General features: G+C 36.3%; 1 protein-coding gene across 10 annotated transcripts in view; it reads right to left on the bottom strand.

The window, feature by feature from the left end:
- The window catches only part of carmil3 (capping protein regulator and myosin 1 linker 3), a 265,948-nt gene that overhangs the window by 155,971 nt on the left and 92,477 nt on the right, over positions 1 to 17,500 (bottom strand). For all 10 annotated transcript variants that reach the window (XM_061935936.1, XM_061935943.1, XM_061935994.1 and 7 more), the window contains 3 exons: positions 8,182 to 8,232; positions 6,739 to 6,798; positions 6,532 to 6,653 (listed from right to left, as the gene is read on the bottom strand). In XM_061935936.1, the coding sequence (XP_061791920.1) occupies positions 6,532 to 6,653; positions 6,739 to 6,798; positions 8,182 to 8,232 (233 nt within the window). The remainder of the gene's footprint in view (positions 1 to 6,531; positions 6,654 to 6,738; positions 6,799 to 8,181; positions 8,233 to 17,500) is intronic.

The following is a 17,500-nucleotide window of genomic DNA, read 5'->3' as shown; positions in this document are numbered from 1 at the left end:
ACCAATCAGGGAGAGTATGGCAGAACACAACACTGAAACCAAAGGAGTCACCGCATTAACAAGGAACGGTGAAAAAAACAATAAACTTTTTCCCAACAGCGTTCGAGACTCTATAGAGAGACTATGGACAATTCGGTTTCAGAGTCGGTCCGAAACACGGCGCTCTGTAGAGGCTTTTGACCAATCAGGGAGAGTATGGCGGAACACAACACTGAAACCGAGGGAGCCACCGCATTAACAAGGAATGGTGAAAAAACTAACTTTTTCTCAACGGCGTTCGAGACTATGCACGATTCGATTTCAGAGTCAGCCTGAAACACGGCGCCCTGTAGTCATGTGAAGAGGCTTTTGACCGATCAGAGAGGGTATGGCCAAAAAATCTCTTAAAACATGCTGGTTTTCACCCCGCCTAAACACCCTTGCCTTTTGAGAGTACACAACATTGAAACTGAGGAGCCACCGCATTAACAAGGAACGGTGAAACAACAATAAACGTTTTTCCCAACAGCGTTCGAGACTGTATATAGACACTATGGACGTTTCGGTTTCAGAGTCAGTCCGAAACACGGCGCCCTGTAGAGGCTTTTGACCAATCAGGGAGAGTATGGCGGAACACAACACTGAAACAGAGGGAGCCACCGCATTAACAAGGAACGGTGAAAAAACAAACTTTTTCCCAACAGCGTTCGAGACTATGGACAATTCGGTTTCAGAGTCAAACTGAAACACGGCGCCCTGGAGTCATGTGAAGAGGCTTTCGACCGATCAGAGAGGGTATGGCCAAAAAATCCCTTAAAACATGCTGGTTTTCACCCCGCCTACACACCCCTGCCTGTTGGAAGTACACAACACTGAAACAGAGGGATCCACCGCATTAACAAGGAACGGTGAAAAAACAAACTTTTTCCCAAAAGCGTTCGAGACTGTATAGAGAGACTACGACCGATTCGGTTTCAGAGTCGGTCAGAAACACGGCGCCCTGTAGAGGCTTTGGACCAATCAGGGAGAGTATGGCGGAACACAACACTGAAACCAAAGGAGTCACCGCATTAACAAGGAACGGTGAAAAAAACAAACTTTTTCCCAACAGCGTTCGAAACTCTATAGAGAGACTATGGACAATTCGGTTTCAGAGTCGGTCCGAAACACGGCGCTCTGTAGAGGCTTTTGACCAATCAGGGAGAGTATGGCGGAACACAACACTGAAACAGAGGGAGCCACTGCATTAACAAGGAACGGTGAAAAAACTAACTTTTTCTCAACAGCGTTTGAGACTATGCACAATTCGATTTCAAAGTCAGCCTGAAACACGGCGCCCTGTAGTCATGTGAAGAGGCTTTTGACCGATCAGAGAGGGTATGGCCAAAAAATCTCTTAAAACATGCTGTTTTTCACCCCGCCCACACACCCCTGCCTTTTGGGAGTACACAACACTGAAACTGAGGCAGCCACTGCATGAACAAAGAATGGTGAAAAAACAAACTTTTTCCCAACAGCGTTCGAGACTGTATAGAGAGACTACGGACGATTCGGTTTCAGAGTCGGTCAGAAACACGGCGCCCTGTAGAGGCTTTGGACCAATCAGGGAGAGTATGGCGGAACACAACACTGAAACCAAAGGAGTCACCGCATTAACAAGGAACGGTGAAAAAAACAAACTTTTTCCCAACAGCGTTCGAGACTCTATAGAGAGACTATGGACAATTCGGTTTCAGAGTCGGTCCGAAACACGGCGCTCTGTAGAGGCTTTTGACCAATCAGGGAGAGTATGGCGGAACACAACACTGAAACCGAGGGAGCCACCGCATTAACAAGGAACGGTGAAAAAACAATAAACTTTTTCTCAACAGCGTTCGAGACTATGGACAATTCAGTTTCAGAGTCAGTCTGAAACACGGCGCCCAGTAGTCATGTGAAGAGGCTTTTGACCGATCAGAGAGGGTATGGCCAAAAAATCTCTTAAAACATGCTAGTTTTCATTCCGCCTACACACACCTGCCTTTTGGGAGTACACAACACTGAAACTGAGGGAGCCACCGCATGAACAAGGAACGGTGAAAAAACAATACACTTTTTCCCAACAGCGTTGGAGACTGTATAGAGAGACTACGGACGAGTCGGTCCGAAACCAGGCGCCCTGACGTCTTTTGACCAATCAGAGAGAGTATGGCCGGAAAATCTCTTAAACCAGGGGTGTCAAACTGGTTTTCACTGGGGGCCACATTACAGTTATGGCTGCCATAACAAGAGAATAATATATACTTTTTAAATTGCTTCATTACACAATTATTTGTTAAACATTTTTACGTACACTGTAAGAAAAATATGTAGATTTTAGAGTAAAGTTTAGCTGCCGAAATTTTACCATAAAATGTGTTTTACAATGTATACTGTAAGTATAAATGGGAAAACCGTACCACTGTTTTACTGTCAAATCTACGGTCGTTATTTGTACGGTGTAAAAACAATATTACACATTTTTTTGTTTTGTGTTTTTACGGTAAAATTCTGGCAACTGACCACAGAACTTTCCTCCAGAAGGTCTTATCTTTGTCCATGTGATGTCAGATGAAACAAATCCCATTTGTCAACAAAACACACCTCACCACACCGGTGACCTCAATCTCTGCCTTATCCTCTGCCGCGATACTATCAGAATTACGTAACCAATTGAAGCGGCACCGATCAGTTACAAGGCGGCACGCCGTCCTTATTCTTCATAAACGTTGACTAAAGGCAATCGTGCCCTGATGGTGAAAGAGGCGTGCTGATTGATGGCGAGATAACCTTGCACGGGTCAACGAGCAACGGCCCGCCCCCATATTAGTAGGGAATTGAACTCGGGTAAGCATAATCACATTCTCATAGTCGTGAAACACACCGACCCACTGTGCTTTTGTCAGGATCAATGTGACCAAATGTGAACTCTGCAGCGAGCACAGACCACAGAGCAGTAGGCAGCTTAGTGGGTAGCAACTGGAAGACTCGGGACCGTTCCACTAAAGCGCCTCGGCTATTAGTGACAATTCCAGTTCCATCCATCCTCTACCGCTTGTCCCTTTCAGGGTGGCGGGGGGTGCTGGAGCCTATCTCAGCTGCATTCGGGCGGAAGGCGGGGTACACCCTGGACAAGTCGCCACCTCATCGCATGGGCCAACACAGATAGACAGACAACATTCACACACTAATTCCAGTTCCGATTCCATGAATCCTCTAGTTCAGGGGTGTCAAACTCATTTTAGCTCAGGGGCCAGATGGAGGAAAATCTATTCCAAAGTGGTAACATTGAATGCCCCGTGACCTTGGATCCCTCAGGCGGTACTGCGTCAAAAAGCGACATCAGCGTGTAAAAGATATCACCACATGGGCTCAGGAACACTTCAGAAAAACCACTGTCAGTAACTACAGTTGGTCGCTACATCTGTAAGTGCAAGTTAAAACTCTACTATGCAAAGCAAAAGCCATTTATCAACAACACCCAGAAACGCCGCCGGCTTCGCTTAGCCCGAGCTCATCTAAGATGGACTGATGCAAAGTGGAAAAGTGTTCTGTGGTCTGACGAGTCGACATTTCAAACTGTTTTTGGAAACTGTGGACGTCGTGTCCTCCGGATCAAAGAGGAAAAGAACCATCCGGATTGTTCTAGGCGCAAAGTTGTAAAGCCAGCATTTCTGATGATATGGGGGTGTATTAGTACCCAAGGTTTGGGTAACTTACACATCTGTGAAGGTACCAACCAGCTATTGCAAGAAATTTAAGGATTTGACAATCTAAGGTCCGTAAAATCATCAAAAAGGTTCAGAGAATCTGGACTGCGTCAAAAAGCGACATCAGCGTGTAAAGGATATCACCACATGGGCTCAGGAACTCTTCAGAAAACCACTGTCAGTAACTACAGTTGGTCGCTACATCTGTAAGTGCAAGTTAGAACTCTACTATGCAATGCAAAAGTCATTCATCAACAACACCCAGAAAAGATCATTGTATTCTGTTTTTATTTACGATTTACACAAAGTGCCAACTTCACTGGTTTCGGGTATGGATTTTCAGCATATTTATGTGCGGCCAGATAATGTGACCCCAGTCCTCTATCTTATCAAGGCCCATAGCTCCGCCCCCTATGAAGGACACGAATAATTGCTATTGTGGACATCCAGTGGACACATTTAGAACAGCTGTTTTTTTTATTCAAAAATTGCAGCCTATTTTGTTTTTGGTCTTAGCAAACTGATCTCGCCGTACGCACGTTGGACACCCCGGCGCTAGTTACTATCACGGTACGGTTTCTGTTTTTATTCCACAACCTACTTAACAACATATCCCCCAGTGTCGGATGGCTAAATAATCTCAGTGATCGCCGGGTGTTAGAATGTAGCACGACACAGGACCGGGTTTGGATGCGAACCACGGTGTTTGCAAGGATGCACTTGGCTGCTGAAGTGGAAAGCCGGGCCAAAAGTGAAGCTGCCAACCCCTCAAAGCTCTGTGGAGCTCGGTTACTGCCGCCCAACTTTTCTTTTGGTTCCCAGCTAATGGTAGCCATCCACAAGCTTCTGCTTGAATTTTTGACCACTCCTCTTGACAAAATTGGTGTAGTTCAGCTAAATGTGTTGCTTTTCTGACATAGACTTGTTTCTTCAGCATTGTCCACACCTTTAACTCAGGACTTTGGGAAGGCCATTCTAAAACCTTCATTCTAGCCTGATTTAGCCATTCCTTTACCACTTTTGACGTGTGTTTGGGGTCATTGTCCTGTTGGAACACCCAACTGCGCCCCAGACCCAACCTCCGGGCTGATGATTTTAGAGGTAATCCTCCTTTTTCATTGTCCCATTTACTCTCTGTAAAGCACCAGTTCCATTGGCAGCAAAACAGGCCCAGAATATAATATTACCACCACCATGCTTGACGGTAGCATACTTGCCAACCCTCCCGATTTTCCCGGGAGACTCCCGAATTTCAGTGCCCCCTCCCGAAAATCTCCCGGGGCAACCATTCTCCCGAATTTCTCCCGATTTCCACCCGTACAACAATATAGGGGGCGTGCCTTAAAGGCACTGCCTATAGCGTACGCTTTTCCTCCATACAAACAGCGTGCCGGCTACACTGTGAACCCACACCAAACAAGAATGACAAACACATTTCGGGAGAACATCTGCACCGTAACACAAAATAAACACAACAGAACAAATACCCAGAATCCCTTGCAGAATTAACTCTATGCTACAATATACACCCCCGCTACCACCAAACCCCGGCCCCCTACCTCCTCCCACCCATCTCCCGAATTCGGAGGTCTCAAGGTTGGCCAAACAGCAAAATTTTTGTTCCATCTGACCACAGAACTTTCCTCCAGAAGGTCTTATCTTTGTCCATGTGATGTCAGATGAAACAAAAATTGAGCTGTTTGGCCACAATACCCAGCAATATGTTTGGAGGAGAAAAGGTGAGGCCTTTAATCCCAGGAACACCATACCTACCGTCAAGCATGGTGGTGGTAGTATTATGCTCTGGGCCTGTTTTGCTGCCAATGGAACTGGTGCTTTACAGAGAGTAAATGGGACAATGAAAAAGGAGGATTACCTCCAAATTCTTCAGGACAAGCTAAAATCACCAGCCCGGAGGTTGGGTCTTGGGCGCAGTTGGGTTTTCCAACAGGACAATGACCCCCAAACACACGTCAAAAGTGGTAAAGGAATGGATAAATCAGGCTAGAATGAAGGTTTTAGAATGGCCTTCCCAAACGTGTGGACAATGCTGAAGAAACAAGTCCATGTCAGAAAACCAACACATTTAGCAGAACTGCACCAATTTTGTCAAGAGTAGTGGTCAACAATTTAAGCAGAAGCTTGTGAATGGCTACTGTGGAGAATGCATATATGTTTAAGAGTTCTTTCTTTATTCATAGTAATGTTTGGATCATCTAGTACTTTTCCATGTATACTCTGTATACCAGTTTCTCTTTGTCTACAGAGGTCTGTGTAGTGTTTTAGACATTGGAATGTAAAAACGATACATCCTCCTCCTTATCTTATCAGTATTGGGGAAGGGGGGAGGCATTCCTTTATGGGGGATCTGCTTTCCGATTCAAGACGTAGTTTATTTCCGTTTGAATGTTAGACCAATTCCAGAAGCCGGTATGAATGTATTGGTCTGGGCTGGTCTCCTGAAGCTTCAGTAAAACTTGATAATATTCCTATTCTGTCTAGATGATCCGTCTTACTCAGCATATATGTCATCGAAGGAATTTGGGATTGACCAGTGACTTTAATTCCCTGAGAGGGAATACTGGAGAGACGCAACACTACCAAAAGTGCCTTATTGCAGGTAAACTTGCCAAGGGACATGTAAGCAAATATTAACAGTGCTGTATGTATACTTTTGACCCAGCACATTTTCAGTAGACCCATAATACATTCATAAAAGAAGCAAACTTCATGAATGTTTTCTGTGACCAACAAGTATGTGCTCCAATCACTCTATCACAAAAAAATAAGAGTTGTAGAAATGATTGGAAACTCAGGGACTCACGCATAAATGGAGTTGTTGAAGACTCGGGCCAGGGCGTAGTTGATGTGACCGACCACGTGCTCCAAATGGTCCTGGGTCTCCAGCCTCAGCGAGTAGGTGGTCTTGTCCGTGTCGATAACAACCTGCCAGCAGGGAGACAAGCTAGTGTTTGTGAAACAACACGGATTTAGTCCAAGCTGCACGAAGAAACTTGTACCGTGATGGCACCTGATGCTCTTGATAAGTGTTCATCGCCCGGATCTCCAAGAAGTTGAACGTGACTTCCACCTGGAACCGAACAGAAACAACGACGTTACGTATTTTCCCTTCTAGGTCACTGCTGCTATCCAGCTTTAGTTCTTACATAATATCATAAGAGGGGGAATAATTATTACGTTTAACCCCTACAAAGACAGGGCCGGTTCCTAATATGGAAATAAGCAAAACATGGCATACGGATCAGAAGGTTCTTGGAGTTGGTCACCAAGACCATGGTGACTACCGTATTTTCTCAAAAATCGACGGTGCGCCTAATGTACGGAATTATCCTGGTTGTGCTTACCGACCTCGAAGCAATTTTATTTGGTACTGGATTGTTGGCGAATTACGGCTACCATAGTCAGACGTACTGTGCTTCAACATAGGAGTATTACTATGGTGTGTGTATAAGGTAAGACATTATCTGGCGTTTTGTTTCGCAACACCATGCAAAGGCGACTTTTCTGACCTTCTGGTACCTGCTGATCTGTATTTGGGATCTGCATACGTCCTAAAAATGTGCACTAAATGTGTCCATTTAGCAAAAATAATCATAATACGACTCCTTTAATGCGCTTTATGTACGGCATAATTCTGGTTGTGCCTACCGACCTCGAAACAATTTTAAAAAAGGCTTAAAAACCCTCCTTTTTTAAAAAGCCTTTTTTTTTAATATTTAGATATAAGCATACTAGTTTTAGCTATTTGGCTGTTCTAGTTTTTATTTTTAATTATCTTTTTTATTTTTTTAATACACTGTAGGACTTTGAGGTTGTTTACTCAATAAAAAGTGCTTTTTACAAATAAAATATATTATAATTATTATCTGGCGTTTTGTTTCGCGATATTAAGCCAAAGTAACTTTTCTTACCTTCTAGTACCCGCTGATCTGTTTTTGGGGATCTGCATAAGTCCTGCAAATTTGTTGCATTGTAGTCGATAAGCTTCTTCTCTATCTTCGTGTTACGGGCCATTTCTAATATAAAGTAGTGTAAATTTCTCACTTATATCTGTCAGTAGACTCGCTATGAAAGCGCTAAAAACTACAGGTGTAGTGAGTTTACATTTTCCACCCAAGGAACTTTAGTTATTAGAGGGCTCCGGTCGGACGGTTTTTCCACGGCGTTTTTGATGCACTAGTGAGCCACGGACGAGGAGATACTGCTCATTGTTGATTTAAGTAAAGTCTGAATGTCACTAAAACAGTTAGCGCCATCTTTTGACACCTCTTCCACCCTTGCATGCCACACCGCTACAACAAAGACGTCGGGGAGAAAACGCTGCCGAAGGTGAGCCGCGTAAATACCGTTGTTACAGTTCTGATCTGTGTGTGTATTCTCTTACATATCAAGAAACCAAGGTTAGGAAGTGGAAGGCATTGTAGTCCCGACGACGACCGTGGGGACGGCTTACCTTAGTGGGAACTTTGACAGCGAGGAGATAGAGTCTCCATGTCGCCAGGACCTGAGGGAGAAAACACATTACTTTAGTCGGGCAAAAATTCGAAGAAATCATAAAAACGACCGTAGATACCACAGAATACCAATACACCAGTGGTGTGGCGTCAGGGCCAGCAAGACCTTCTCTGCTGGCCAAACATAACCAGAAATCATGATCATACTTAAAGACTAAAGTAATTTTTAACTGACTTTCCCTAAATATCTAAAAGTATTCATATTCTCTTCATATCATATTATGCTCCTTCGGGTGTTGTTGGTTTTTTAGTTTTAGTTTGTGTCCAATCACAATTCAGCAAGCCTATGTCGCCATGCCATACCAAAATCTGCCAGAAGCCTTCGGAATCAACAATGTCTGTGTGCCGCAAGTGAACGGGCACATACAGTTGATAGACAATTGCGATAGCCTTATGTTGAGCGTGACGTTTAAGGGTCCTGTGATTGGATACTCACCGGATTGAGCCGCGGCGGTGCTATGTCGGTCAGCAGAGCCACACCCGGCCGGGTGCGTTAGCGGATGAATTTGAGAACACATACAGTTGATAGACGGTCGCGATAGCCAATCAGATCACAAGTTGTTGACAGTAGCCTATCTGGGTAGCCTGAGGTTAACGAGACTGTGATTGGATACTCACTTGCCATTCCAAAGTCGCACTTTACTAAAAGTGTTGGGCCGTAGCCATACCGGGCTAGCAGAGAAATCACCGATACACACTTTTGTAACCCACAAAGAAGAAGTACAAAGTACAAAACGTGGATGAGGTGGCAGATATATATTTGCAAGTCCATTTTCAAGAAGGATATTTAAATATATTTCCACTCGAATCAACCGTATACGAGGGGTACCACTGCCTTATACGGCGACAGCAGTGTGTAAAGGATATCACCACATGGGCTCAGGAACACTTCAGAAAAGCGCCGTCAGTAGCTACAGTTGGCCGCCACACCTGTAAGTGCAAGTTAAAACAAAGCCAAAGCCATTTATTAACAACACCCGGAAACGCCGCCGGCTTCGCTGGGGCCCGAGCTCATCTAAGATGGACTGATGCAAAGTGGGAAAGTGTTCCTTGGTCTGACACAGTACACATTTCAAATTGTTTTTTGGAAACCGTGGACACGGTCGTGTCCTCCGGAACAAAGAGGAAAAGAACCATCCGGATTGTTCTCGGCGCAAAGTTCAAAAGGCAGCATCTGTGATGGTATGGGGGTGTATTAGTGCCCAAGGCATGGGTTACTTACAAATCTGTGAATGCTGAAAGGTACATACAGGTTTTAGAGCAGCATTTGTAGCCATCCACAAACGTTATCATGGACGCCCCTGCTTATTTTAGCAAAACGATGCCAAGAAAAAAACCTGTTTTGTACACTGTTGATGTGATTCAACACTACGACTACGAGGGGTACCACTGCCTTATACGGCGTCGAATGGGTCCTACAAATTGTGAGATCAAATTTTTTATTTCTTTGTTTTTTCACATTTAATATGTTTTTGCAATTTTAATTTCGAGAGTACCACATCCCTCAGGCGGTGCTGCCTCAAAAAGCGACAGGATTGTGTAAAGGATATCACCACATGGGCTCAGGAACACTTCAGAAAACCGCTGTCAGTAACTACAGTTGGTCACCACACCTGTAAGTGCAAGTTAAAACTCTACTATGCAAAGCCAAAGCCATGTATCAACAACACCCGGAAACGCCGTCGTCTTTGCTAGAGCCCGAGCTCATCTATGATGGACTGATGCAAAGTGGGAAAGTGTTCCTTGGTCTGACAAGTACACATTTCAAATTGTTTTTTGGAAACCGTGGACACGGTTGTGTCCTCCAGAACAACGAAGAAAAGAACCATCTGGATTGTTATAGGCGCAAAGTTCAAAAGGCAGCATCTGTGATGGTATGGGGGTGTATTAGTGCCCAAGGGATGGGTAAGTTACATATATGTGAATGCTGAAAGGTACATATAGGTTTTGGAGCAACATATGTTGCCATCCACAAACGTTATCATGGACGCCCCTGCTTATTTCAGCAAAACGATGCCAAGAAAATAACCCATTTTGTATATGGGGGAGCATTAGTGCCCAAGTCATGGGTTACATACACATCTGTGAATGCTGAAAGGTACATACAGGTTTTGGAGCAACATATGTTGCCATCCACAAACGTTATCATGGACGCCCCTGCTTATTTCAGCAAAACGATGCCAAGAAAATAACCCATTTTGTATATGGGGGTGCATTAGTGCCCAAGTCATGGGTTACATACACATCTGTGAATGCTGAAAGGTACATACAGGTTTTGGAGCAACATATGTTGCCATCCACAAACGTTATCATGGACGCCCCTGCTTATTTCGGCAAAATGATGCCAAGAAAATAACCAGTTTTGTACACTGTTGATGTGATTTAACGCGCAGTCGGAGGTAGATGTGTTTTTGTATAGTATTTCTCCAGCAATGGTCATGTGGTGACATAAATGAGGGTATTTTGAGAGGTAATCATAGGAGTCGGACATCACCGAAGGCCTAGGTGGGATACTATAGAAAACACGATAGCAATTTTCTCGGTATATTGAGTTTCGTTATATTTATTTTTTCTGTCTCGCAGTAACAATTTGTGACATTTCCCAAGCAAATGAGGACAAAAAGGACAAAGCGAGGAATGAAAAAAAAAACACTGCGGCACAAAAAAAAAAAAAAGTGTCATAATAAATGTTGTGCCTTCTGATTAGAGTCCTATTACTGGAGACATTTGCAACACTTTAACTCTCGGAGTGTTGTAAAAAGTGAGTAAAACCATTACAAAGTGTTGGACAGCATCACCCCTGCCGTTCTTTATAGTCCGTTTGAGAGGTTAATGGCAGCTGTTATTGATGAAAGTCTGGGACAAGATAATTGCAAAAATAAGCAGACTGAAGTGGCATACTAACTATGCTTTCTGGTTTTGGACAAATAGACGTGAAGGACATCATTGTTGTAGTTTAATAGCATCTATAACATGGGAAGATGGAAATAGTATTGGGATGTTTTTAACAGAGAACTTAAGTAAATAACTAAATAACTTTTTATTTAGGATAGTATTGGTGTACGCTACGTCAAAGCATAATAGTATACAGTGGACTTTCAATATTAATTTATGGAGCTTAATTTGTGTCTATTACGAAAAAAAAAAATGTGACACTGAACTTACTGTATGTAACTGAAGACTGACAATTTAACTGAAAAAAATTAAATAAAAATCAATGTATACAAATTCAGTGTAAAAATAACTCACTGAATACAAATTCAGCGTAAAAAAAAAATCCACTACACAAATCCAGTGTAAAAAAGTTCACTGAATACAAATTCACTGTATAAAAATTCAATTTAAAAAAAATGTAGTGTATAGAAACTCAGTGTAAAAAAATTCCCAGTATACCAATTCAGTGTATAAAAATTCACTGTATACAAATTCAGTGTATAAAAATTCACTGTATACAAATTCAGTGTAAAAAAAATCACTATATAAAAAGTCAGTGTATAAAAATTCAGTGTAAAAAAAATACTATATACAAATTCAGTATATGAAAATTCAGTGCAAAAAATAAACTGTATACACATTCTGTGTAAAAAAAAGTCACTATATACAAATTCAGTGTAAAAAAACTTCACTGTATACAAATTCAGTGTAAAAAATTAACTGTATACAAATTCACTGTATACAAATTCAATGTAAAACAATTCAGTGTATAGAAACTCAATGTCAAAAAAAATTAAGTGTATAAAAATACTAAATACAAATTCAGTGTATGAAAATTCAGTGTAAAAGAATAACTGTATACAAATTCTGTGTAAAAAAATTCACTGTATACAAATTCTGTGTAAAAAAAAATTCACTATATACAAATTCAGTGTAAAAAAAAATTCACTGTATACAAATTCAGTGTATAAAAATTCAGTGTAAAAAAATACTATATACAAATTCAGTGTAAAAAAAACACTGTATACAATTTCACTGTATACAAATTCAGTGTAAAAAAATACTATATACAAATTCAGTGTATGAAAATTCAGTGTAAAAAATCACTATATACAAATTCAATGTATAAAAATTCAGTTTAGAAAATAAACTGTATAAAAATTCTGTTTGAAAAAATACTATATACAAATTCAGTGTACAACAATAACTGTATACAAATTATGTGTAAAAAAATTCACTGTATACAAATTCAGTGTATAAAAATTCACTGTATACAAATTCAGTGTAAAAATTCACTGTATACAAATTCACTGTAAAAAAATTCAGTGTAAAAAAATTAACTGTATACAAATTCAGTGTATAAAACTTCACTGTATACAAATTTAGTGCATACAAATTCAGTGTATAAAAATTCACTGTATACAAATGTAGTGCATACAAATTCAGTGTATAAAAATTCAGTGTAAAAATATTTACTGTATACAAATGCACGGTATAAAAATTCAGTGTAAAAATATTTACTGTATACAAATTCATTGTATAAAAATTCAGTGTAAAAAAAATTCACTGTATACAAATTCAGTGTAAAAAAATCACTGTATACAATTTCACTGTATACAAATTCAGCGTAAAAAAATACTATATACAAATTCAGTGTATAAAAATTCAGTGTAAAAAATCACTGTATACAAATTGTGTAAAAACAAAAAAAATCACTGTATACAATTTTAGTGTATACAAATTCACTGTAAAAAAATCACTATATACAAATTCAGTGTATAAAAATTCAGTTTAGAAAATAAACTGTATAAAAATTATGTTTGAAAAAATACTATATACAAATTCAGTGTATGAAAATTCAGTGTAAAAAATAACTGTATACAAATTTTGTGTAAAAACATTCGCTGTATACAAATTCAGTGTATAACAATTCAGTGTAAAAAAATTCACTGTATACAAATTCAGTGTATAAAAATTCAGTGTAAAAAAATACTATATACAAATTCAGTGTAAAAAAATTCACTATATAAAAATTCAGTGTAAAAAATTCACTGGATACAAATTCAGTATAAAAAAATCACTGTATACAATTTCACTGTATACAAATTCAGTGTAAAAAAATACTATATACAAATTCAGTGTATGAAAATTCAGTGTAAAAAATCACTGTATACAAATTGTGTAAAAACAAAAAAAAATCACTGTATACAAATTTAGTGTATACAAATTCAGTGTAAAAAAATCACTATATACAAATTCAGTGTATAAAAATTCAGTTTAGAAAATAAACTGTATATAAATTCTGTTTAAAAAAATACTATATACAAATTCAGTGTATGAAAATTCAGTGTAAAAAATCACTGTATACAAATTGTGTAAAAACAAAAAAAATCACTGTATACAAATTTAGTGTATACAAATTCAGTATAAAAAATCACTATATACAAATTCAGTGTATAAAAATTCAGTTTAGAAAATAAACTGTATAAAAATTCTGTTTAAAAAAATACTATATACAAATTCAGTGTATGAAAATTCAGTGTAAAAAATAACTGTATACAAATTCTGTGTAAAAAAATTCACTGTATACAAATTCAGTGTATAACAATTCAGTGTAAAAGAATTCACTGTATACAAATTCAGTGTATAAAAATTCAGTGTAAAAAAATACTATATACAAATTCAGTTAAAAAAAAAACTGTATACAAATTCTGTGTAAAAAAATCACTGTATACAAATTCAGTGTAAAAAAAATTCACTGTATACAAATTCAGTGTAAAAAAATTCACTATACAAATTCAGTGTATAAAAATTCACTGTATACAAATTCAGTGTATACAAATTCACTGTATACAAATTCAGTGTAAAAATTCACTGTATACAAATTCACTGCATACAAATGCAGTGTAAAAAAATTCACTATACAAATTCAGTGTAAAAAAATTCACTGTATACAAATTCAGTGTATAAAAATTCAGTGTAAAATAAATTCACTGTATACAAATTCAGTGTATAAAAATTCAGTGTATAAAAATTCACTATATACAAATTCAGTGTATAAACATTCACTGTATACAAATTCAGTGTAAAAAAAAATCACTATATAAAAATTCAGTGTAAAAAAATTCACTGGATACAAACTCAGTGTAAAAAAAAAATCACTGTATACAATTTCACTGTATAAAAATTCAGTGTAAAAAAATACTATATACAAATTCAGTGTATGAAAATTCAGTGTAAAAAATCACTGTGAACAAATTGTGTAAAAACAAAACAATCACTGTATACAAATTTAGTGTATACAAATTCTGTGTAAAAAAATCACTGTATACAAATTCAGTGTAAAAAAAATTCACTGTATACAAATTCAGTGTAAAAAAATTCACTATACAAATTCAGTGTATAAAAATTCACTGTATACAAATTCAGTGTATACAAATTCACTGTATACAAATTCAGTGTAAAAATTCACTGTATACAAATTCACTGCATACAAATTCAGTGTAAAAAAATTCACTATACAAATTCTGTGTAAAAAAATTCACTGTATACAAATTCAGTGTAAAAATTCACTGTATACAAATTCACTGTAAAAACATTCAGTGTAAAAAAAATTAACTGTATACAAATTCAGTGTATAAAAATTCACTGTATACAAATTTAGTGCATACAAATTCAGTGTATAAAAATTCACTGTATACAAATGTAGTGTATACAAATTCAGTGTAAAAATATTTACTGTATACAAATGCACGGTATAAAAATTCAGTGTAAAAATATTTACTGTATACAAATTCATTGTATAAAAATTCAGTGTAAAAAAAGATCACTGTATACAAATTCAGTGTATAAAAATTCAGTGTAAAAAAATTCACTATATAAAAATTCAGTGTAAAAAAATTCACTGGATACAAATTCAGTATAAAAAATCACTGTATACAATTTCACTGTATACAAATTCAGTGTAAAAAAATACTATATACAAATTCAGTTTATGAAAATTCAGTGTAAAAAAATCACTGTATACAAATTGTGTAAAAACAAAAATAATCACTGTATACAAATTTAGTGTATACAAATTCACTGTAAAAAATCACTATATACAAATTCAGTGTATAAAAATTCAGTTTAGAAAATAAACTGTATAAAAATTCTGTTTAAAAAAATACTATATACAAATCCAGTGTATGAAAATTCAGTGTAAAAAATAACTGTATACAAATTCTGTGTAAAAAAATTTGCTGTATACAAATTCAGTGTATAACAATTCAGTGTAAAAAAAATCACTGTATACAAATTCAGTGTATAAAAATTCAGTGTAAAAAAATACTATATACAAATTCAGTGTATAAAAATTCAGTGTAAAAAAATTCACTATATAAAAATTCAGTGTAAAAAATTCACTGGATACAAATTCAGTGTAAAAAAATCACTGTATACAATTTCACTGTATACAAATTCAGTGTAAAAAAATACTATATACAAATTCAGTGTATGAAAATTCAGTGTAAAAAATCACTGTATACAAATAGTGTAAAAACAAAAAAAAATCACTGTATACAAATTTAGTGTATACAAATTCAGTGTAAAAAAATCACTATATACAAATTCAGTGTATACAAATTCAGTTTAGAAAATAAACTGTATAAAAATTCTGTTTAAAAAAATATTATATACAAATTCAGTGTATGAAAATTCAGTGTAAAAAATAACTGTATACAAATTCTGTGTAAAAAAATTCACTGTATACAAATTCAGTGTATAACAATTCAGTGTAAAAAAATTCACTGTATACAAATTCAGTGTATAAAAATTCAGTGTAAAAAAATACTATATACAAATTCAGTTAAAAAAAAAAACTGTATACAAATTCTGTGTAAAAAAATCACTGTATACAAATACAGTGTAAAAAAATTCACTGTATACAAATTCAGTGTAAAAAAATTCACTATACAAATTCAGTGTATAAAAATTCACTGTATACAAATTCAGTGTATACAAATTCACTGTATACAAATTCAGTGTAAAAATTCACTGTATACAAATTCACTGCATACAAATTCAGTGTAAAAAAATTCACTGTATACAAATTCAGTGTAAAAAAATTCACTGTATACAAATTCAGTGTATAAAAATTCAGTGTAAAATAAATTCACTGTATACAAATTCAGTGTATAAAAATTCAGTATATAAAAATTCACTATATACAAATTCAGTGTATAAAAATGCACTGTATACAAATTCAGTGTAAAAAAAAATCACTATATAAAAATTCAGTGTAAAAAAATTCACTGGATACAAACTCAGTGTAAAAAAAATCACTGTATACAATTTCACTGTATAAAAATTCAGTGTAAAAAAATACTATATACAAATTCAGTGTATGAAAATTCAGTGTAAAAAATCACTGTGAACAAATTGTGTAAAAACAAAAAAATCACTGTATACAAATTTAGTGTATACAAATTCAGTGTAAAAAAAACACTACATACAAATTCAGTGTATAAAAATTCAGTTTAGAAAATAAATTGTATAAAAATTCTGTTAAAAAAAATACTATATACAAATTCAGTGTATGAAAATTCAGTGTAAAAAATAACTGTATACAAATTCTGTGTAAAAAAATTCACTGTATACAAATTCAGTGTATAACAATTCAGTGTAAAAGAAAAATCACTGTATACAAATTCAGTGTATAACAATTCAGTATAAAAAAAATTCACTGTATACAAATTCAGTGTATAAAAATTCAGTGTAAACAAATACTATATACAAATTCAGTTTAAAAAAATAACTGTATACAAATTCTGTGTAAAAAAATCACTGTATACAAATTCAGTGTATAAAAATTCAGTGTAAAAAAAATTCACTGTATACAAATTCAGTGTAAAAAATTCACTGTATACAAATTCAGTGTATAAAAATTCACTGTATACAAATTCAGTGTAAAAAAATTCACTATACAAATTCAGTGTATAAAAATTCACTGTATACAAATTCAGTGTAAAAATTCACTGTATACAAATTCAGTGTAAAAAAAACTCACTGTATACAAATTAAGTGTATAAAAATTCAGTGTAAAATAAATTCACTCTATACAAATTCAGTGTATAAAAATTCAGTGTATAAAAATTCACTATATACAAATTCAGTGTATAAAAATTCACTGTATACAAATTCAGTGTATAAAAATTCAGTGTAAAAAAAAAATCACTATACAAAAATTCAGTGTAAAAAAATTCACTGGATACAAATTCAGTGTAAAAAAATCACTGTATACAATTTCACTGTATAAAAATTCAGTGTGAAAAAATACTATATACA

This window comes from Nerophis lumbriciformis, linkage group LG03 (assembly GCF_033978685.3).
Source record: "Nerophis lumbriciformis linkage group LG03, RoL_Nlum_v2.1, whole genome shotgun sequence".
Lineage (NCBI taxonomy): Eukaryota > Metazoa > Chordata > Actinopteri > Syngnathiformes > Syngnathidae > Nerophis > Nerophis lumbriciformis.
Note: the sequence above shows the minus strand (reverse complement) of the source record. Positions and strands in the feature narration are given on the sequence as shown.